The 23,852-nt window shown below is 42.3% G+C and overlaps 1 protein-coding gene across 1 annotated transcript; it reads right to left on the bottom strand.

Annotated features, from left to right (window-relative positions):
- Window positions 1-501: 501 nt before the first annotated feature.
- Psma5 (proteasome subunit alpha 5) lies at window positions 502-23,528 on the bottom strand. Its single transcript, NM_011967.3, has 9 exons — window positions 23,149-23,528; window positions 18,702-18,768; window positions 15,262-15,388; window positions 13,954-14,021; window positions 12,554-12,661; window positions 12,363-12,421; window positions 11,524-11,626; window positions 8,077-8,163; window positions 502-719 (listed from the first exon to the last, which is right to left on the bottom strand). Exons 1-9 carry the CDS (start codon window positions 23,175-23,177, stop codon window positions 642-644), a joined length of 726 nt encoding a protein of 241 aa, NP_036097.1. The 5' UTR covers window positions 23,178-23,528; the 3' UTR covers window positions 502-641.
- Window positions 23,529-23,852: the final 324 nt, after the last annotated feature.

The following is a 23,852-nucleotide window of genomic DNA, read 5'->3' as shown; positions in this document are numbered from 1 at the left end:
AGCAAGAGTGTATGTTTCCTTAAGAGACACTCAAGGGCCAGGCAGTGCTGGTGCACACCTCTAGTCCCAGCATTCGGGAGGCAGATCTCTGAGTTCAAGGCCAGCCTAGGCTACAGAGCTAGTTCCAGGATAGTTAGGGCTACACAGAGAAACTCTTTCTCAAAAACCAACCAACCAACCAACCAACCAACTAACCAACCAACCAACCAACCAACTAACCAACAACACCAACCCACTCAAAGACTTAAAATGGATTTCCAGTCGTATTAACATCTACTAATCACTTGGGAGGAGCTGGACTAGTCTGAATTAATCGTCCAGTATCTCAGGCTACAGCTGTCTGAGTTGCAGAGAACCACCACAATGTGTTTAGTTAGGACAGTCATGCTCACAGGAAAGGTATGAAGGGCATTAATTACTATCATCTTTGCCTACCAACATAAACATTTAAAATTATAAGATCACAGACTATTAACAAATATTTTTAAATTTTTTTATTTCAGAATTGCTGTTATGTACAGACTTCATAAAAAAACACACACACATATACTGGATATTTTCCATGACATAAGAGCTGGAAATAAAGTCTAAGGGCAATTAGAACTGAAAGTGTCCCACAGAAGTTCGAGGACGGCTCCTTCTTAAATGTCCTTGATCACCTCCTCCAGTTCTTCCTTTGTGAACATGTGGAAATTCTGACCAGGCTGCACCGTGGCTAGCTGCAGAGAAACAGAAAGGGGTTAATAAGCTTGGCTGGGCTCCTTGCCGATGGCCCTAGCTCGGTCAGAAGTGTTAGTGAGGCAGCTGTTTATTAGGAACTAAGGGATCTGCTGTCCTAGGATATCCTTTACAGCCAGCAGGTCCCTAAAATAACTCTGACTCAAAAATAAAAATTCTTATTAACCAATTTTTCTATTTTAAGGTTAATCCACCATGTAACAGTCAAACTGACATCATTGTTACTTCTTAAAGTTACTTCAGTAAGCTTACAAAGCAGCAGCAATGTACATACATACATACACACACATACAAAATTTTGTTGTTTTTAAAAGATTTCTGTATTTCATGTACATGAGTGCTCTGTCTGCATGCATGCATGTCAGAAGAGGGCATCAGATCCCATTATAGGTGGTGAGCTTACATGTGGCTTCTGGGAATTGAACTCAGGACCTCTGGAAGAACAGCTAATGCCCTTAACCTCTGAGCCATCTCTCTAGCCCCTAGGAGTATGTTTAAAGTAGGGCCCAGCCCTCAGGATGGCTCAGGAAGTGAAGACACCTGTCACCCAAGCCTGACTGCTAGAATCTGGACCTCAGATCCTGCTATGGAAGGACAGAACTAACTCAAGAGTTTTTCTCTGCCCTCCACAAACATGCCATGGTATGTCTGCCTGCCCCGATACATACCATACATAGAAAATAAATGTATATATAATACACACACACATTTGAACATAAAAATTGAACTTAGGATCCAACATGTACTTGGCAAGTACCCTACCACTGAGCTATTATTTCCAGCTTCAAAGAAATGCATTTAAAGCATATTTATAAACTCCCCAAATGAACTTGTGTGACAATGAGTTACTTGGCTATCCTGTGTCGTTATTTACTTGTGAAATAGGAACACTAAATATCGAGTAGCAGTGAGGATTAAACAGTGCTTAGGATATGAATAAGGAACAAATAATTGTTAACTATCATTGTTAGATATTTTCTCTATAGCTATCTTTGTGGCAACCTAACAACCAAAAACCAGTTATTTTGGTTAAGGGGAGAATGAAGAGAATCCAGTAGCAGTTCAGTGGGGAAGCATACTGAGTATCAGGAATAAACAGCAGCAAGTTCAAGCATTCCCGTGTGTGTGTGTGTGTGTGTGTGTGTGTGTGTGTATTACACACACACACACACACACACACTCAACTGACACCATCATCCCTACACAGCATGAAACCCCATGTTTGGGAACAACCCTGACAAAGTGGCGTTACTTCACATTTGCCTCAAAGGGTTTTGGTGCTTATTTAATTAAAAAAGATTTATTTTTTAAAATTTATGCTAATGTGTGTGGGCCTGAATGATTATATGTGCACCACATGTGTGTAGGAGCCTGGAGGCCAGAAGTCAGAGTCAGATCGCCTGAAAGTGCACTTATAGGCAGTTGTAAGCCATCATATGGCTTCTGGGAACCCAGCCTAGGTTCTCTGCAAGACCAGTAAGATGTTCTCAACTGCTTAGCCATCTTTCCAGGCATGTGTGCTTGTTTTAAAAGTCTTTTTGTCATTTTTAATTTTAAAACTAGACCAAGTGTATTCTGTATGTGTGGACATGTGTGTTCATGTATTTGGGTGCATGTGCAGAGGGCAGCAGTGCAGCCTCGGCTGGTGTTCCTTGGGTGCTGTCTATCGTGTTTTTGCTCAGACATGGGATCTACTGGCTGGGAATGCATCAAGTAGGCTAGGATGTCTGTCTGTCTGTCTGTCTGTCCTCAGGGAACAGAGTCTGTCCTCAAATCTGCTTCCTAAACATTGGGATTACAAGCACACACCATCATGCCTGGCATTTTTACATGGATTCTGAAGATCAAACTCAAATCGTTGTAAGCATTTTACTAAGCTAGCTCCCAACCCCACCCTACAGCGTTTAAAAATAGGATTGCTTTGAAAGTTTGCAGACAAAATTAGCACAATCTAGTCTACAATTATTATTCTTTTTAAGTAAGTAAAATTTGGGGGTGGGAGGGGGTGAAGACATCTAATAAACTGATCTGGAAAAGATTAAAATAAATGCTTTCCTCACAAAGCCTGTCTAGTAGATTCTCCTAAAAGATGTATCTAATCACACGAAACGCCAGGAAGAATTTCGAAAATAATTTACAAACCTGTATTAGGCAAAATACTCTAGTGATAGAGTACTATCACTACAGGCTATGAGTTCCATTATACAGGTGCTATAACTATAGATAGCACTGCCACTTCTCTTAAGATGGAGCACTGCTTAAACAATGTCAGTGAGGACAGAGATGCAGTATCAATAAATGGAATCAAGACTACAGGATTGTTTTGTGAGGTCACTCATGCTCCCAAAAGATTAAAGGAACTAAAAACAGAAACTTGGCAAACTGAACGAGAAGACCCTCCAGAAGCAGGAGGGTTCCGAACCCTGTGCTGCCTTCAGGAAGTTACTCATCACTACGCAAGTAAAAATATCCCGTATCACTCGCACAATGATATGCATTTACATAATGAATAAGATCCTTTCCTATTTATTTCACTTTACTTTTATAAAACCTCCAGGAAGCAGGTACACAGATGCTTTCTTTTGCTCATCAATAATTCATGTGTTATACTATATACTAGTTATGGGTGCTAGAAAATAGGACTCCAGATAAAGTCCTGCTCTTCACTTACTAAGGATGCTAGATGCCAGAGGCTTTCAATGTCACCTACTGTTGGAACAGGAGTGCTGAGTGTTCAGGAAGGAGAGCCCCAAGAGTCCTGGGAGGAGTCCCGGAAGAAAGGATTTATGAGTTGTGTATTAACTGGAGAGACTATGACAAGGTAACTCCATCAAGGATAGGTGGAATAAAAGGTGAGGTGAAGAGGAATACTGGCTCACATCTCAAGCAGTATATATTATAGCAGTCTAAAGTACAGAACCCAAGCTATGGCGGAACACATCTATAAACTCAATCACTAAGCTCCTGAGTCAGGAAGACAGTAACTTTGACTAGCCCAGGCTACACAGAATTCCAGAATTCCAGGACAGCCTGGCCCAACTAACAAGATCCTATCAAAAACAAAACAGCCAGGCATGGTGGCACATGCCTTTAATCCTAGAACTTGGGAGGCAGAAGTAAGAGGATCTCTGAGTTCGAAGCCAGCCTGGTCTACAGCATGAGATCTAGAACAGCCAGGGCTACACAGAGAAAGAAACCTGGTCTGGAAAAAAAAAAAAACAAAACAACAAACAAAACAAAACACTCAGGACTTAAAATAGACCTGGGAACACCCGTCATGAAGCAGGGGATGTACTACGCACTGCAGAGGGGAAGAACCACCCACACAGTTATTACAAGGCACCAGAGACTAGATTTGCTTACGAGGTCAAAGTCTTGGAGGTTCTAGTGTGAATGACAAGTACACGGGCTGGTGTTACCAACCAGGATTAGAAATATTAGGGAGCTGGAAAGATGGCCCAGTGGTTAAGAGCACTGACTGCTCATCTAGAGATCTTGAATTCAATTCCCAGCAACCACATGGTGGCTCACAACCATCTGTAATGGGATGCCATCTTCTGGAGTGTCTGAAGACAGCTACAGTGTACTCACATATAATAAATAAGTCTTAAAAATAAAGTAAATAAATAATTAGGCGGCTGGTGAGATGGCTCAGTGGTTAAGAGCACTGATTGGTCTTCTGAAGGTCCTGAGTTCAAATCCCACAACCACATGATGGCTCACAGCTATCCATAATGAGATCTGATGCCCTCTTCTTAAGTGTCTGAAGACAGCTACGGTGTACTTACATATAATAAATAAAAAACTAACAAACAAAAACAACAAAAAGCATGTTTAAAAAACATTAGGAGAGGCTGGAGAGATGGCTCTGCTCTTCCAGAGGTTCTGAGTTCAATTCCCAGCAACCACATGGTGGCTCACAACCATCTGTAATGGGATCCAAACACTTCTTCTGGCATGAAGAGAGGGACAATGTACTCATATAAATAAATCTGAGAGAGAGAGAGAAAAAAAAATTAAGACAAGAAATTGTTTGTTTGGAAAGATAATGGTTTTAATTTAGGATTGTCAAGCAGGAGTGACAATGTTAGATGGCCAAATGGTATTTCTAGAGTTAGTCAGAAAACCATTGACAAGCTGGATTTACCACAGCCAAGAGCAGTCTGGAGAATGGTAATAACTAAGAAATAAATAAAGAGAAAAAAGATACTGAATATAGCTTCTGTTTGGAAAAAAAGACTTAGCAATAAAGGTTAAAAAGCAGGCTACAAGGAATACCCCACAGCTATAAAAAGCTAAGGCAACTGATATGACCAGGTAAACTTCAGAATTATGCCGATCAAGGCGCAAAGCAGCACACATTAAACAACCCAGCTTGTATAAAATTCTAGAATGTTCCAAGAGTAGAGGTCAGTGTTGGGACAATGAGCACAGGAGGGCTGGAGGAGCTTTGGAGAGGGGGACAAAATGTTTCTATCTTAACTACAGTGGCAGTTACAGTTGTCAAAGCTCCATGAACTAACTGCAGAACTGAAAGGGTTGTACATCAAAGATGAGTTCTATAAAAAGACAGGACATACATTAAATGGAAGACTTTCTGTTGTTTTTGGAAACAGGGTCTTAGTATAGTCCTGGCCAACCTAGAACATGCTACTCAGACTGGACTGGACTGGACTGGACTGTTGGATCACTTGTGTGTGTCTCTGCCTCAGGTGCTGTGATTACAAAGTACCAGGCTGAGGTTGTAGCTGTGTGCTACCACGTTCTTTTTTAGCTCTCTCACAGCTGACATTACGGGGCCAGCAGAATCAGAGATTTGAAGCTCTAAGTCTCAGGCCTCTTTTCCAAAGACACTCAGAGCTCAGAAGTCTGCAGTAAGAGCATGGCTGCAGTGGAAGAGGAAGGAGTCTGACTGTCTGACCGGGAGTTACTATGTTCACTGAGCCCAGACCAGGCAGACTGACACTCTTTTCAAAGCACTACACTGAAATAACAAAGAGCTATCCCTATAGCCTCAAGGCTTTCGCTGTGAAACCAAGAGCTAACATCTGAATTCTGTTGAGGTGCCAAGATGCTCTCATCCAGGACCAAGAACATCAGAAAGGCACTGATAGCTCTCCTAAGGGTCAAGATCATCGTGAGTTATTGAATTTCACATCTCAGAGACTAGCAAAAGGAAGAATTTTAAAATGTAAATTTTAAAATCACCAAGGATCCCCATAGCAGTGAAGAGACAACTAATACAACCAGGTGACCTTAAAAAATATGCTGAGTCAAGACACAAGGCACACATTATACAACCTCCATTATATGGAATCTAGAATGCAATTTCCATGCATTTTCCACCTAGGAACCATGTTAAATTAAAGCTCCTTTCTACTTCTGCTCAGAGATAAAGTGGTCCCTCCTCTTCCTTGCACTCCATTTCTAGTACCCACCTTTCCCCTTTTATGGCAGTCTATGACACCAACAACATCCCAAGACTCCCACGCCTGTTTTTAACTAATCAATTGCTCATACGGGATTAATTCTACCACTCAGCCCAACAAACATCCTGGTTGGTGCTGATTTGGTTTAGTTATTAACTTGTGACTACAGCATCAGTTATAATAGTCAGTGCCTTTTAAACTTTTTTTAAAATCAGAAATATACATATATATTATGTCTCTCGGGGTAATTGCTATTCTAGCTTGAGCTAGTATTTAAGTGTAGTCCAGCAATCATTTCCCTCATTCTTTTTTTTTTTTTAAGATTTACTCATTCATTCATTCATTCATTCATTCATATGTATGTGAGTACACTATTGCTCTCTTCAGACACCAGAAGGGGGCATCAGCTCCCATTTCAGATGGTTGTGAGCCACATTGTGGTTGCTGGGAATTGAACTCAGGACCTCTGGAGAAGCAAGCAGTCAGTGCTCCCTCATTCTTATCTCCCTTTTCCTAACTGAAATGCCCTGTACCTCAATATTCCCCACTCTCCTTAATTTCATAGTTACACTCACCCACTCAGCAAATGACCCAAAAATTTCTAGGCAAATACAGGACATTTTTTCCGCTTTATTTCAAAACCTACATGTGTACTCGCCATTGCTTCCTTTCCTATCTGTTAACACTGTAATAACAATATTCAGAAACCTACCCATGCCTTTCCAATTTTTTTTTAATTAGGCATTTTTTTCACTTACATTTCCAATGCTATCCCAAGTCTCCCAATACCCCCCTACCCACCCATTCCCACTTCTTGGCCCTGGCGTTCCCCTGTACTGAGGCATATAAAGTTTGCAAGACCAAGGGGCCTCTTTCCAATGATGGCCAATTAGGCCATCTTCTGCTACATATGCAGCTAGAGACACGAGCTCCAGGGGGTATTGGTTAGTGAATATTGTTCCACCTATAGGGTTGCAGACCCCTTTAGCTCCTTGGGTACTTTCTTTAGTTCCTCCATTGGGGGCCCTGTGAGCCTTCCTAATTTTTATTATTTGCCACATCCCCTATTCCACAACCAAAGAGAGAAAAGAAAAAAATCCTGTTTGATTTTACTAGGCTGGGGTGAGAACCCAGGGCCTTGTGCACTTTACTGTAGAGCCACACCCAGTCCTATGACCCTTGGCAATGCTATTGGTCTCTTTTCCTGGGGTAGCACTTTGGCCCCTCCTCCAGACATCAGCTCTTCAGGATGCTTCCTCATATCCTTCTCTAGGCCCATGTTCACACGGAAAGCTGTTCTTACTGATGAGTCCAGAAGTTCTACCCACACCCTTATTACCTATGTGTAGCATAGCACAGCTCTTAGCTAGGGACTGGATTTCCTATACTCTTTCTCTGCACCTGTCATACTTCCTAAAACAAAGCTGGCTACATGTATTAGCATCTCGAGAACAATTAATTTTTGTTGTTATTGTTTTTGAGACAGGGTTTCTCTGTAGCCCTGGCTGTCCCGGAACTCACTCTGTAGACCAGCCTGGCCTCGAACTCAGAAATTCGCCTGCCTCTGCCTCTCAAGTGCTGGGATTAAAGGCGTGCGCCACCACTGCCCGGCTTGTTTTACTTTTTGAAACACCTTTGTACTGTCTTCACCCCTTTACAATTTCCTATCATTAATCTCTTTATGTCTCTTTAGTGCTGTGTTTCTGCTGACATTAATCAGCCCTAAGAAAGAAGCACACCCAGTCCTTTCCTTCATTCTTAAATCCACTGTACTTGGCTCCCATCATCACCACTTCATTAGCACTGATTAGGATGCAAATGCTATCAATGACGAAAACACAGATCAGACCAACTGTTTTTCAGACAGTCGTCTCAGCAAGGGCGCGAGGCGGGCGGGCGGGAGCAGTACCTCGATGTTGGTTGCATTCAGCTTCTCCTCCATGACTTGCTTGAGGATGATGAGCGAGGACTTGATGGCCTCCTTCAGAGTCATAGACTTCAGAGAGAGAGAGGAGCTGTTAGTTGAACGTGATTCCTTCCTTTAACCCTCCCCGCATCTCTCTGCAGAAACAACTTAGCTGATATTAATAAACCTTACACCTTATTTGTATAATGTAGTACATTATATAATAATGTAAATATTCAAGGATATATACTTAGAAGAAAAATGTCTCACTAACGCTCATCTAGTAAATCATCTTTGAGAAAGAGGACAGGGCTGTGCGTCCCTAGTATATGCTTATCTCAATTCCATGATCTAGAGGATGATATAACCTGGTGAACAGCCTAGTAATATCCAAGTGACCTAAAGAGGGCAATCCAATGATTCAGAAAATCCACTTTCCATTTTATTTCCTGTCTTAGGGTTCCTATTGATGTGATAAACACCATGACCAACAGTACCTTTGGAAGAAAGGATTTATTTCATCTTAGAACTCTCAGGTCACACTCCATCACTGAGGGAAGTAGAGGAAGGAAAGGTAGCAGAGGCTATGGAGGAATGCTGCTTACTGGCTTGCTCTTCCTGGCTTGCTCAATTTGCTATCTTATACATCCCAGAACCACCTGCACAGAGGTGGCACCACCTGTAGTGAGCTAGACCCTCCCGTACTAATCACTAATCAAGAAAACATCCTAAGGATTTGCCCAAAAACTAATTTGATGAGGTATTCTCTCATTTCAAATTCCTCTTCCTATATGGCTCTCACTTGTGTACACATACACACACAGCACTAACTAACATTTAATTTTCTCTACATATGAAAGCTATATTACAAGCAAACCGCATTTTATTGTGCTTTGTTGTGCTGCACTTAGCAAATACTGCAGATCAGTGGCAACCTCATATTGAACAAGCTTACTGGTAACATTTTCTAAAAGCAATGGATTATTCTGTGTCTGTTATTTCTGATTAATTCTCACAACAGTGTGATCTGTTTGGTAACCATTTTTCCTCTCTTTAGTGTCTGTATTTTCAGGTATGTGCAGATGTGTGTGTGTGGGGGTGTTTGTTGGGGGGGGGGGGTTGCACATGCACCCAAGTGGAAGTCAGAGGACAACTTGGATGTTACTCCACAGATACCTTTTTGAAATCAATCTCTCTCTGGTCTGGAATTCACCAAGCAGGCTAGGCTGCCTACCAAGTCAGCTCCAGTGAGCCACCCGTCTCTGCCTCCCCAGCACTGGGATTAAAAGCCTGTACTACAGACGCCTGGCTGCCCCCTCCATTTTCCAAGAATTTTTTTTTAACGATGTCCATCTTTGTGTGGGTATACACAGGAGTGCAAGTGCCCTCAGAGACCAAAAAAGGGTGTCAGATTCCCTAGAGCTGCAGTTACAGGTGACATGGGTTCTACGAACCAAACTCGAGTCCTCTGTGAGAGCAGTTTGTTCTTACCCACTGAGGCACAGTTCCCATGGCTTTATTAATGTGGTTTCTGGGGATCATGCTTACAAGAGAAGCACTATACTAAGACAGATCCTGGAAACCTAGCAAGTCACTTGTGGTGCTATTGCCGTAATTGCTCGAGTCCCACAAGCCACATTACAGGAATCAACCTTGACAAATGTAGCAGATATCCTCACTGCTGTACTGCCCATCTTTTGGAGGGATTTTTCTACATTCCCAAGACAACAATACTGAACGAGGTCAATCTAAGGATGTTACTACAGTAAAAGGTAGAGTCCCATGCTTCCCGCTTTAAACCAAAACCTGAAAATGAGAACGCTTAGTCCAGTTTATCAAGATTTGAGTTAGGCTGAAAGCTAGGCCTCTTGTGCCAAATTAGTTAAGCAAGCTGTGAAAAGGGAAAGAAAAGGCCCCTTTTTAAAAAGCAATTTTAACAATGTACAGCCTCATGTATTTGTGCAAGTGATCTTCCAGGAGCTACAGTCCCAGCCCTCCCTTTCCCTTTTATATTAACATAAGTTTAGCTGATAAAGCACAGAAAAGCCTGAGCATCAATCAGTTTGGAATGAAAATTCTGTGCATAGACACTATCACACACTCTCATTCATATACTACACCTAATTTTTCATGAAAACAACAGTTCGTTGATGCCACAGACGCTCCTGTATCCCCGTAAGAAGCTGTCACAGCTACCTAACCCTTAAAAGCCACCAGCACCATAGCAAAAGAATTACAATTTGCTTATCATTTTTAGTGGAAAAAAATTGCAATTAAATTGTGAAAAGCTTTCAGACATAATGCTACTTACTACACACTGTGTTGATTTAAATGAGCAATATTCCCACAGGTTCTGATATCTGAGTGCTTGGTGCCCAGTTGGTGGTACTATTTGGGGAGGCTTAGGAGGGATAACCTTGCTGGAGCAAATATTCCCTGGGGGCAGGCTTTGAGAGCTTAAAGCGTCACCCTACTTCCAGTTTGCTTTCTCTTCTTTGTGCTTGCATTGAAACTGTGAGCTCTCCTGCTCCTGGAGCCTTGCATGCCACTTGCTGCCATGTATTCCCACAATGATGGACTCTTATCCCTCTGGAGTCATAAGCCCAAATAAATCCTTCCTTCTATAAACTTCCTTCTATAAACTTGGTCATTGTGTTCTATCATCGTGATAGAAAAGTAACTAATAGTTACAGTATAATGAAAACCTAATTTTTGTATAGACTTATTTATATGCCAAACCTAAAATACCTCTTAAATACGCCTATGTTAATATGAGCAGAGATTCCCTATGTGACCCACCTGGGTGTGGCAGCCTTCAACCATAGAAATGAACTACAAAAACCCAAATCTTCCTATTCTAGAAAGGAAGTACCAACTACTCACTTGCCTCAATATCCACACTAGGCATTATTAACTGCTAAGTGAAGCTGTCAGGATAGAAGACAAACATTGTGCTATAGTCATAGCATGGCATATTATTCAGCAAAAAAAACAAAACAAAACTAACCTAACAGTACAATAAGAAAGCTAGGCTTGGTGGCATATTCCTTTAATCCCAGAGCTAGGAAAGCAGAAGTAAGAGGATCTCAATGAGTTTGAGACCAGCCAAGTCTACTTAGCAAGTACAGTCCATCTAGAACTACAAAGAGAGACCCTGTCTCAGGAACTAAAAAAGATCAGTGGTAAAGCACATTAGTGTAGAAAGCCAGCATAAACTCATAACAACCAAAGTGGCAAAGCTGTATTAATTTCACTTATGAAAAGGACAAGAACAGACAAATCTATACTGGTAAATAGTTGCAAATGAAGAGAAAGATGAATAAGCACTTTGGCAGATAAATTGTGTTCTGTGTCTTGTTTTAGGTTGTGATTCCAGGTCTATAGTTTTACTCACACAGACGTTAAACACTGACTTTAAAGATTGCAAGAACAGTGAGAATGATGGATTACCTTATGGTAAACTTCTTGCAAGGAGCTCTGGGCACCCTCAGAAGCAGAGCCAATTGCTCGAGCATCACACTGTACAAAGGTCCCAGATGGGTCCATGTGAAACCTGAAAAGACATCAATGTTTAAAAGGGCGTCTTAAGCCACAAATACCTCACTAAAAGAAGTATAAGCATTTTACCCTGGAGCCAGGACATGCCACTGCAATACTGAGGCACAGCCCCTAAAGACTTTTTATTTTGAAAAAACAGTTCTTTTAAAGGGTCCTGACTAATGATATACACATCTGTGTACATATGGAAATGTTACAATAAAACCTATTTTATGTGCTAAACAAAAAATTCAAATTTAACATTAAAATTTAAACATTAAACTAATTTTTAAAAAAAGAAAACATTAATAAAATCATGAACTTCCTCAGGATCTTGGGTGAGAGAATGACAGAGAGTATACATCACCATGGCACCTATGTCCACCTAAGACATCAACAGGAGAATGACCACGTATGCCTATGTCAATCTTATGTGCTACACCGATGTGAGAGTGAGCACCACATGGTAACAGCAATGAGGCAATGTGTAAGCTTTAGAGAATTAGTGCTGGCTAGACAGAGGCTTCTTCATGGGTCCCAACACTGGTATAAACAGCACAGAAACACTGGCTCAGAAGTCCTACTTTTCATCAATTTTTGCTTCTTTCCTTTTATTTTTTTATCTCATTTATTCATTCACTGGTTGGTTGGTTTTTTGAACAAAGTTTCTCCGTGTAGCCCTGGCTGGAATCGAACTCACGTAGATCCACCTGCCCTGCCATCCCAAAGCAGGGGTGGGAAATGGTACTTACAGTTGGGGTCCTTTCTCATCAACTCCTCCAAACAACAATGCTACTCCAAAGGGACGAGACTAGAACCAAAAAGAATTAATTTAGAAGAGGCAACAAATAATGAGAGTCCTCAGAAATGTGTGCAGAGGACAAATGTTCTCAGTCCCCCAGAACAGCAAGCAGGCTCAGCACAAGCATCAGAACTAACTCACCATAGCACCTGGATCTGCATCTTCTTCTCCAAACTGCAGAGCCAGATTGGACACAGCCTGGGTCACACTCTCAACTGTCATTGTCTCATTATAGGTGAACCAGTGGTTCTATAAAAAGGGTAAAGAATGATACTGCTTCTTGGTAAAAAGGAAACTCACACCAACCATCACCTCGTGCTCACATGCCTCTTCTGTTTGGGACAGGGTCTCTCTGAATGTCAGACCCAGAACTTACAATCCTCCCACCTCAGCCTCCCAAGAGCTAAGACAGACCACCTGCCCAGATCAACATGTTTTTGTTTTTGTTTTTTGAGACAAGGTTTCTCTGTGTAGCCCTGGCTGTCCTGGAGCTCACTCTGTAGACCAGGCTGGCCTCCAACTCAGAAATCCACCTGCCTCTGCCTCCCCTGTGCTAGGATTAAAGGCGTGCGCCACCGCTGCCCGGTTTAACATGCTTTTCTTGACTAACACTAGCCACTGAGTGCTTGGGTTATATCAGAAGAGGAACAGCTCTGACTGCCAGATACGATGGCATATGCCCATGATCCCCACCCTCAGGAGGATGGTGACTTTTAAGGCTAGTCTGAGCTGGTCACAGAAAGACCATGTCTTAAGAGGGAGCAGGGAAAAATGAAGAGGAGGAGGACAGAGGGAGAGGGTACACACTGATAAGCTCTGGAAATAAGGATGACCTAGAGGCTGCTACCCATGCAAAACAGTGACACCTAAAAACAAGGCAGCAAGTTTAGTTCTTTCACAAAGTCAGTGTAAATATCCAAGTGTCAATTTTCTTTAGACACTCACCTTACCTTGTTAAGAGTTTATGTTAAATTATTACTAAGTATAAAGGACAAACTTGGAAATATGTGCAAAAACTACCTTGTGATTAGTTGTTTCCCTTATTAGCCTACTACAGTCAAAGCACAAATAGCCAAGGATTTGCTTATGGGTTTTTGTTGTTTTATTAAAAAAACAAAAAAAAACCCCAGCATTCCTAACCTGAATTTGTCACCTGGCACAAATCATTGCTTACCAGATGAGAACAACTTTATAAGCCTGGCAGAAAAGGCAGCTGTCAGGATACCCTCTTTCTATGACCACATCCCTCTATGATGGCCCCCAGGTAGTTAATCAGGGGATACAGTGTATGCTTTACACAAGGTGAGCCTAGAAGAAGTAAGAGGCTGTAGGCCCTATTAACCAGAGCTTGCTTTCTGTTGCAATGGCTGGAGAGCTAAGTCCTAAGTCCCGAGGTGTTTTAGCAGGGGAATGGACCCAAAACTCTCAAGAGCCATGTCTAATACGGGCACAGACATTGCAATGTAGCCTTGGTAGCTCTGTCATCACTAAACAAGGACTGCATGCATCACAATGAAAAGCAGAGAAGATGTTGATTTTACCTGTGTCTCCACTCTGGCTTTATCAATTAAAGTTTTAGCATCAGCAATTAGCCCACTCATGGCACAACCTGCAATATAAAAGCAACAGTGACCAATCAGCCAAACACTCTACAGTTTTTCATGCCCATCCACTAAGTAAATACTCTCCTTTCTCTACTCCTGGTCTTCCCTGCTGTGGACACAGATGGTCACAGATGGATTCATCATGATGATAGTAAACCCTCTAAAACTATGAGCAAGCCAGAAAACAAGTTCCTTCTCTTAAGATGTCAGATATCTGGTCACAGTGTAGTAAAAGTAACTAAAACTCATGACCACTGGGCCCAGACAAAACTCTTTCCTTCATCACATCCTCACTGAGTGCACACTGTGCACCACCATAAATAAGACCATCAGTTCCCGGAAGACACGTACCATGCCTCCCTCTATATAGCCACGGAGTCTAACAAGATTTTGTTAATCTTTCTCTGTTGAATGAAGTGATACTAACCTACCTCCAAAAGACAGTTGACCTGAGATACGGCAGACAACATTCCAACTCTAAGATCTGTTTCTCCAGCTATGAAAGGGAATACTAAGCTCCCAGTTACCAAAGCATTTAGCTCTTATGGCCTTTGAGTAATTAATTACTTTGCAAATGTTGTAGTAACTGGGTTGAGTAGGTAAGATAAGCAAATTTGGATAGCCAATTACAATATAAAGCTGTAACTGTAAAAGTATGTATCTTTTAATGTTACATTGTCAAGAGCCAACAAGAAAATTATACTAAAGACAAGAGAAAAGACAGAGAGGGCAGGAAGAGATCAGTTAAGTCTCTCACACAGAACAGGCTGGTCTAACATGACTCCTTTAACACCCTGAACCTTATACACTTTGAAATCTTTGAGAATTACTTTTTTTCTCAGTGGACATTACATTTTTCCACACTATTTCCGCTCCAGCTAGCTTACTACTAGGGTAACATGCATGAATTAAAACACAGCCATCACAGGAACTAGCCAAAGATCCAACCTTAATGTATTAAAGTATAATATTTGCCAAAGATCGGGTTATATTTCAGTGGTAGAGTGCTTGCCTAGCTTGTGAGAGTATCCTGGGTTCAATTCCAAGCACTACAAAAAGTAAAATAGATGAAAAGGCTTTCTGGTAGTAGGTTAAGCCTCAGTTTGGTCCTGAGGCTGCCTTCCACTGCCTAGATTTACGTACTGGCCTCCTGCCTTGAACAGAAGAGCTGTGTGGCCTCCCTTGGATCACAGAAGATTAAGTAACCCACACCAGATCCTATAGCAGCTCCCACTCATCACTCACCTATATGAGCATCGATCTCTACAATCTTCTCAATGCTGCTAGGCTCCATTAGTGGGGAGGTAATTCTCTTCTCCACAGCTAGACATACACCCTCTGAGGTCTGGATGCCAATGGCTGTAGAACCAAGCTAAAATGAAACAAAAACAAAAACCATGCTGTGGTTATCACACAGCTTAAAGAAATCCTTGCACAGCTTCATAAGCAGAAACTCAGTTATCCATACCTAGGATGCAGGAAGAACAGAAAGCATCTAACTGTTCCCTTGACTAGCAAAAGCATTTACAGAATCCTGTACATGGGCTTAACCTCAAATGAGCAAGGATTGGTCCCCAGTCTATAAGGTCAGAACACATCTGAAAATTTCTATGTTAGCACTAGCACTGGGAGGAAGAATTCTAAAGTTCTAATCACAGGTTTTTGTTTGTCTTCTTCTGGAACGGTGGCTTTTACCTCTGCCATCTATGAGTCTGTCCAATAGTTATGCTCCCCAAACCCATGTCACCCAGGGAAAGAAAAGAGGAAAGGGATAGGGACAGAATAGACGCCATCCTCAGTAACCACAGGGAAATACTAACTTAACCCAAAGTCACTAGCAGTCCAGTGTAGTAAAGTCACCGTTTCACCTGTGTCACCTATACACCTCAGCACTATGAACTCAACTATCTGCAGAATGAAGACAGTCCTGATAGCTCCATAGAGAAAATGGTGTCTACCATATAATAAACAAGTGTTCCTGTTACATGCCCCCACCGCCCAATCTATTCCTTGTGAAATGGTCTCATAGAATTCTAGCCAGGCTGAAATTTTCTGTGTAGACTAGGTTTGTTTCTGCCTCCTAAGGCATGAGCCACACTTAGCATCTTTGTCTCATATTTAGTCTTTTGCTCTAAATGTATCTTTTATTGGTACACTGAGGGGAAAACTGTGATTTTTACTGTATTTCTCTTAAGAACTGATGCTCTCTGTATTGCCTTTAATTAAAAACCAAATGAGCTTCTCATAATCTAATGATGCTATCTTTCACCTCCAACTTTATTATTAACTGACTAACCCCTTAGGTACAACACAACTGTTCAAAGTATTACATTACTAGCAGCAACACTACCACCTTTCCTGAAGCTGTCTCCTGTGGAATGTACTCTCCTTCTGCCTCTCCAAATGTATCCACTCGTCATAAAGTCGCCTAAGACCATGCTTTATTCCCTGGATTCCCACTACATCTACTTATTTCTATATAACAATGACCCGCCAACTGTGAACACTGATTAAACCTGATATTGTTAAAAACAAACAAACAAACACAGAATTCCATAAATCTTTTTAAACGTTTTAATTCACTTTTATTTATGTGTTACTTAGTGTGTACGTTCCCTTATGTGAAATCCTGCAGAGGCCAGAAGATGTCAGATCCTGAGGCCTAGAGTTACAGGGTTGTGACCCACCCAACCCGAGTTCTGGGAACTCAACTCTGGAAGAGTTCTCCAGCCCATCCAGGAATCCACACAAAAAGCATGGTTTAGACTGAATGTGCTCAAAATAGTTCTGATTTTTTAAAAATTTATTTCATGTATATGAACACTCTTATCTGCATGCACACCTGCATGTCAGAAGAGGGCATCAGAACCCATTACAGATGGTTGTGAGCCACCATGTGGTTGCTGGGTATTAAACTCAGAACCTCTGGAAGAGCAGTCACTGCTCTTAACTGCTGAGCCATCTCTCCAGCCCCAGTCAAAATACATGACATGAAGCACCTTAAAGGAGGAAGGCCTGGTGGCAGGAAAGGGCAGCTGCTAGTCACACTGCGCACACCATCAGGAAGGACAGACAGCGAGTGCTAGTGCGCAGCAAGCTTTCTCTTTTTATCAAGCACAAGAGCAAAGCCCAGCTGCTGTGGCCCTCAGTGAGGGTAGGCCTCCCCACCACAGTTAACTGGAGGCTTTCCTCCTCGGTGATTCTAGGCCTGTTAACGAGTACATCATGTCTCATGCATATATATTACTCTCAAATGCTCACAGTATGGCCCAACCATGAAAAGTTCTACTAGCACAACTACTGATAAATTTGACAAAAATTGCTATGTGTAAGCTATTTGAGAGGTTGCATTGACTATGTCCAATCCTCTAGGCAACTGTGGGTGGCCAGAGAACAGATATGCAGAAATTTATTCCATTATGAAAAGTGTGTAGATGATGCCTATCAGATGATGCCCATGTTCTCAATAGAAGGTGATAAAGGAACTGAGAGTGGGGCTGGAGAGATGGCTCAGCAAGCCAGAGAACCTGCTGTTCTTGCAGAGGACCTGGGCTCAGTTGGCAGCATCCAAATGCTGGGTGGAACAGAACCATACATAATCAGCACTCCAAGGGTCCCAGTGTCCTCTTCTTGCCTTTGAAGGCACACTACACATGTAAATATAGGTGAGGAAAAACACCCACACTCATAAAAATAAAAATTAATCTTAAAAAAAAAAGAAGCTTTAAGTGCTGCCTCAGAGAAGTTGAAATTAGATGGTATAGCCTAAAGGATTGTTTTTATTACATAATTTATAGAGACATCTTAATCTTTGATTCTAAAACTACATATGTGAATATCCTAAAAATTTAAAAAAAAAAGAAAGAAAAAAGAATGAGAGAGGAAGAAAGAAAGAAAGAAAGAAAGAAAGATAGATAGATAGAGGAAATCTAAAACTATTGCCCAGAAAATTAAACCTAAAACTTCCGTGTTCTCTAACTGCCATATTTTTTAAAATTTGGGCATAGATTGGACCCAGGGCTTCTCTTCTGCTAGGCAAACACTCTACTACTGGGCTACATCCTCAGCTACCCACTTGAAATTGTTTACTGAGGATCCTGAATCCTCAACTGAACAAGACAGAAACAATTCACATCTACGTTTAATTTTTTCTACTAAAGCAACTCTTAAGTGGGGACTCTCTTTCCCAATACCAACATTCAACAAAGCCTGCAGACATTTTGCTTGTATGGAAGGGTAAACGCTGTCATCTGATGGGCAGTGGCCCACACCAGAAGGTCCACAGTCCAATCATGTACAAAATCTGCTTTCATAACACAAAAACACTGTAAGCGAACAAGAGCATCAACCAACCAGTCCCCCCAGAGCTCCCAGGGACTAAGCCATCAACAAAGGAGTACACATGGCTCTAGCTGCATATGTAGCAGAGGATGGCATTGTTGTGCATCAATGGGAGGAGAGGCCCTTGGTTCTATGAAGGCTGGATTGATGCCCTGTGTAGGGGAATTGAGGTGTCAGTCTACTTAATTTTGGATTCTAATTTTCCAAAAATTACAATTGTTATAAAAACAGTAGTTGGTTAAAGGAATGTGAGACTATTTTCTAAAAGAATGGCTAAAACACTCCTTTTAGCACTATGTAAGGCTGTTATGAAATTTCCAAAAATATACTACTGGCTACTATACCTTGATAGCCTCAATGGCATATTCCACTTGAAATAATCTTCCTTCAGGAGAAAAAGTATTCACACCCCTGTAATTAAAAAAGAATAAAAACTATATTAGAAACTGTAAGAAGTATACAGCAAACCTTTCAGTCTTTTGGTGTACCAACTGTTTCCAAGGCCCACAAATCTGCCCAATTCCCAAACCTGACCAAAGTTTTACCAAACTGAACAAATGAAAGCAGGTGACTTGAATCAATCGGGATGAATTCTGAGCCAGCCAACCAATTCCTTTGATAAATGTGTGCCCCAAAGCTATCAGGCCATTTCCAAGAAAATGGACTTTTTCCCCCCTTCCCATTATGTACATTTGATGTTGCTATTTTTTGTAGCAGTTAATGTACATTTTTCTACCTATTCGTATGAGATAGTATCACTGCAGACTGAGATCCACAGGTGCCAAAGTCTATACAGCTATGCCAGACTACTTTACTAACTACATTAATGTGCCCCTCGTTTGCACTAGGGTTGCTGATCCATGCAGAGAAGAGACACAAGCATACTGTTAGCTATAGCTTTCAGCACACAATTACAATTTTAAAAGTTTGTGAGTAAATTAATACAAATAACTGTAATTCTTAGTTCATGAATTCTAAACTTCACAACAGTATACATAAACTACTGTTTCCAAATTCTGTTTTGTTGTTTTGTTTTTTGAGTTTTTTTGAGACAGGGTTTCTCTGTATGGAACTCACTCTGTAGACCAGGCTGGCCTCGAACTCAGAAATCTGCCTGCCTCTGCCTCCCGAGTGCTGGGATTAAAGGCGTGTGCCACCATGCCCAGCTTCCAAATCTGTTTAACCAAAACTTTCTTCAAAAGAATTGTGACATTGCATACACTAGCAAGCGTTTGTTGCAAGGATGGTGATATAGCTGTCTCTAGTGAGACTAGGCCGGGGCCTGGCAAACACAGAAGTGGATGCTCACAGTCAGCTATTGGATGGATCACAGGGCCCCCAATGGAGGAGCTAGAGAAAGCACCCAAGGAGCTAAAGGGATCTGCAACCCTATAGGTGGAACAACAATATGAACTAACCAGTACCCCGGAGCTCTTGTCTCTAGCTGCATATGCATCAAAAGATGGCCTAGTCGGCCATCACTGGAAAGAGAGGCCCATTGGACATGCAAACTTTATATGCCCCAGTACAGGGGAACGCCAGGGCCAAAAAATGGGAGTGGGTGGGTAGGGGAATGGGGGGGCGGTGTATGGGGGACTTTTGGGATAGCATTGGAAATGTAATTGAAGAAAATACGTAATTAAAAAAAAAAAAAGAATTGTGAGTGTGTGTGTGTGAGAGAGAGAGAGAGAGAGAGAGAGAGAGAGAGAGAAAATCAAATAAATTGCTCAAAGTTACTCCTCAGCATAAAAGCAGAATCAACTCAAGAAATCCTACTTAACCAAGGTTTCAACTACTCTACTTCACTGGGAATTATTCTCACCACCCAGTCCTCATTCTCTCCTCGGCCAACAGATCACAGAGCACAGCTGAAAGCTCTCGGAAAGAAAAACTGTGTCAGAAAACTCTGACATTGAGCTGGGGACCAGCTCAGTTGTAGAGCTCTGGCTCTTGCCCACTATGTATGAGCCCCAGGTTACACACACACACACACACACACACACACACACTCACATACACACACACACACACACACACACACACTCACACTCACACTCACACACACACACACCCCGACACTGAGAACCAGACTCACCACTAGCTTTCAGGAAAAATAAGAAATGGCCCTGCCTTTGTGATAATGTAAGTAAACTGCAGAGAACTGAAAGAACCCTATAAACGGATGTGACTAAATGTTTCTGCACCCCGACTTGGAAGCATTATCCTAGTAAGCTCTGTCTTCATCCTCCCAAATTTCCTGCTTACTTGGGTTGTTGCATATAAATTAAAACCGATCATTCCAAATTTCTACTTCCAGTTTGACTTTTACTCAGTTAATCTAAATTTGAAACAAGTCCCCTTGAATAGCCCAATTACAACCAACATCCAACATTTTCCAATCTGAAATATAACCCTTTAAATCTAATCATTCTGTAAAACCAACTCCTCTTTACCATGCCCATTATTTTCAAACAGCCCCAGCTTCTCAGTTCCTCACAATAGAATGCTCTGAATGATGACTCACTCTCCCTACCGTCCCCTTTGTCCTACCATATGCTAAGTCATGCTAACTCCTATCAGCGCCTCCTCCATGGTAACATCACTTCCATCCCTATGTCCTTGTTACCCTTTACCTAACTATTGTAAAAGCCTCCTGACTGGTGCCAACTCGTTCTTCCAATCAATTAATCTTTATAAAAACAACTGTGATGAGGCAACTCTTTAAAGAAAATATGAGAGACTGACACAGCTCATGAGTGTAACTCCAGAACTCACAACACTCAGGCAGAAAAGATCGTCCCAAACTCCAGGCCTCGTGGCTCTAGGTCACCCTGGGCTATAGATGAAACCTTGTCTTTTAAAACAAAAACCAAAAAAGACCCCCCCCCCCAAAAAAGAGAGAGAGAGAGAGAGAGAGCTGGGTCAGCAGTTAGGAGCACTAGGGGCTCTTCCAGAGGAAGCTGCTGCTCTGACTCCCAGCACTGACATCTTGGCTAAAACCCACCCGTCACTCCAGCTCTAGGCGATCCAACACCCTCTGGCCTCAAAGGACACCAGGCATGTATATGGTACATGGACACCCCCAACTGATAGCACACAGTGCCTACAGAGTGAGGTCCAAATTCTAAGTCTATTGAACCATCAGTATCTGGCACCATCCTGTTTTTTCCATAGCACCTACTTGTCCCATAACATGCATCATACATATGTGGTAACCAGCCTGGACTTTTCCAAATGTGTTATGCCTTTTCCTCACTGGTCCCCCTTGTTCATCCTTTATTATCTGTTCGTTCTCATGGTCTTGGTTTACTAGAAATCCTACTTTCCCTGGACCTATCTGAATTATCAGCTTCTTTGTGAAGCTTTCCCCAACCTCCAACAATGAATGCAGCCTCTCATCAGAACGTCCAGTGCTGCCTTAGATTCCTCTAGTAACATCAATACATTTCTGTCTCACATTACAGTTACTGTTGCAAACAGGAGGGTAGAGATCTTGATTCTGCTCACTGCTGTAAAACCAGCTCCCTAAACAGTGCTTCTTGAACACAGCCAACGCTCAAGAACATTAGCTAAATAGAGGCCTGGGCTTTATTTAGTCTTAGCAAATACAAAAGAAAAAAATCCACAAAGCAACTAGTTCATATAAATAAATGGGCAAAGCTCAGTAAAGCCTTTCAGATGAGGATCACAATTTTCTTAACATTTTATCACCTAAAGATGACTCTCTTCAATACTCTGGAAGCCAAGTGTTAACGACCATTTTACTTGACAACAGGAAATAGTTTTAAAACTTCACCGATATTTTCTGAGTCAGCAAAAGGATGGAGATTAATATGTATGTATATATGTGTATATATAAGTATGTATTGAGCCTGTCAAAATTGTGGCACCTGGAATGACATATATATATTTTGACAGGCTCAATACATACTTGCCAAGAAAAGTAATTTCTCAGTGGTAACCTGGAACTAAGAAAATGTCTGCTTTCCCTAACTTTTAAAGGAACCCAGTGGTTTGCAAAACTGCTCAAAACAGAAACTGAAAGTTACAGTATCTACAGCATTTATGACAGTATTAGTTAGCATTTTCGAGACTTGAAAGTTTTTAGGTTGTCTGCTCTTTTAATAAACACAACCACACAGCTTTGACTTTACAAAACATTTAGCTTTCAACACAACACTAAAATTAACTTGCTTTCAAACCTCCTCTCACATACACACACTTTGGTCAAATGGAATCAGTGTATTAAAACTCTTCTGAGAACCACTGTACATTCAAGTTCCCACAAAACCAGATTGTAGGCAATATATTTATCCGAGCATAGCTGAAAACTGCCTTCGCTCTTCAAAAAAGATTAAAATGTACAGCACAGGACGGATTCCTACAAACTCATCCAATAGTCTCTGGTAGCTTCTATTCAAGGAAACTCCTTTCACTTTTCTTTTTCCTAAGCAGTCAGACTTAGGTTGAAAAGACGGACGCAAGGCTGGTGTCCCCCTAATCTACTCCAGGTTAAAGGTCCCGATCCCTCTCCGCCGCCTGCCCCAAGCAGCCCCAGCCTCTCGCTTCCGCGGGGAGTCAGGATTAGCGGTGACTCAGCGGGACAAGTGCAACGGGTCCGCTGCAGTGTAGCTTGGGGAATCTCGCCGGGCGCCTCGGGAACCAGATTCCCCGGGTCCCGCCAGACTTAGGTTCTCCGGGCGCCCCATGACACTGCAGAACCCAGGCCGCGGCGCGGGCCCCAGGCCCGCCCACCCAAATTTCGACCCTGCTGCTTCCCGCCGTACGAACCTGTCGTACTCGGACCGAGTGAGGAACATGGCGAGGACAGAAGGAGGCGGCAGTGGCTACGCGGGGTTCCCAAAGGCCACACGATTGAAAGCAGCACCCTAATCAACCACACCGCCACAGCACCAAGGACCCTGCAGCCGTCTGCGCGTGCGCACGCGACCTTTTTAGCCCGCCCTCCCGTGCTTCCCTTTTATTGGCTGATTGATATTCTCGCCGCGATGATTGGACTTGACAAGCTTCTTCACCGGACCTGGGTTAACAGGGAGGCGGAACTAGAGAGCACTTCCGCTTTCCGTCACCCTTGGTTGCTACGGGCGCTGGGACTCGAGGCAACCGGTGAGAGTGAACCTCGTCGTCGAGGAGTGAGCACGCCGCGCTTTGGATGGCTGCAAGACTTGGCCTGATGACTGGGTTGTCGGAATCGTGACGTAAGTCTCGCCAGCTCGCGTAAATGCAGCCGGGGGACACCGGTCTCTTACTTCGCGCTCGCCTGCCCAGCTCTTCGCTGTCTTCCCGGCTCGGTGGCAGCCGGAACTAGGTTTGCTGAGGACTTTTTGACTTGGGTAGAGAAATGTGTGCGCCTCTACCAGCGTGCCCGGCAGTTCTGCCAGCCGGGCTTGTTGAAAAAAAAAGTTTTAAAAGTTGATAGGTTCTAATCAGCAAGAACGTTTTTCAATTTCTTGCATAGGTACGATTATTTTATC

The sequence above is a fragment of the Mus musculus genome, chromosome 3 (assembly GCF_000001635.26).
Source record: "Mus musculus strain C57BL/6J chromosome 3, GRCm38.p6 C57BL/6J".
Lineage (NCBI taxonomy): Eukaryota > Metazoa > Chordata > Mammalia > Rodentia > Muridae > Mus > Mus musculus.
The sequence above is the reverse complement of the archived record's forward strand: the minus strand, read 5'-3'. Positions and strand labels throughout refer to the sequence as shown.

Bases quoted from the DNA above. Each gene is read 5' to 3' on its own strand.
- Psma5 (NM_011967.3), bottom strand. From the start codon at position 23,177: ATGTTCCTCACTCGGTCCGAGTACGACAG. The intron at 18,769-23,148 runs GTTCGTACGGCG...TTTTAATTACAG, and splicing joins ACTCGGTCCGAGTACGACAG to GGGTGTGAATACTTTTTCTC. The intron at 14,022-15,261 runs GTGAGTGATGAG...TTTATATTGCAG, and splicing joins AGAGATCGATGCTCATATAG to GTTGTGCCATGAGTGGGCTA.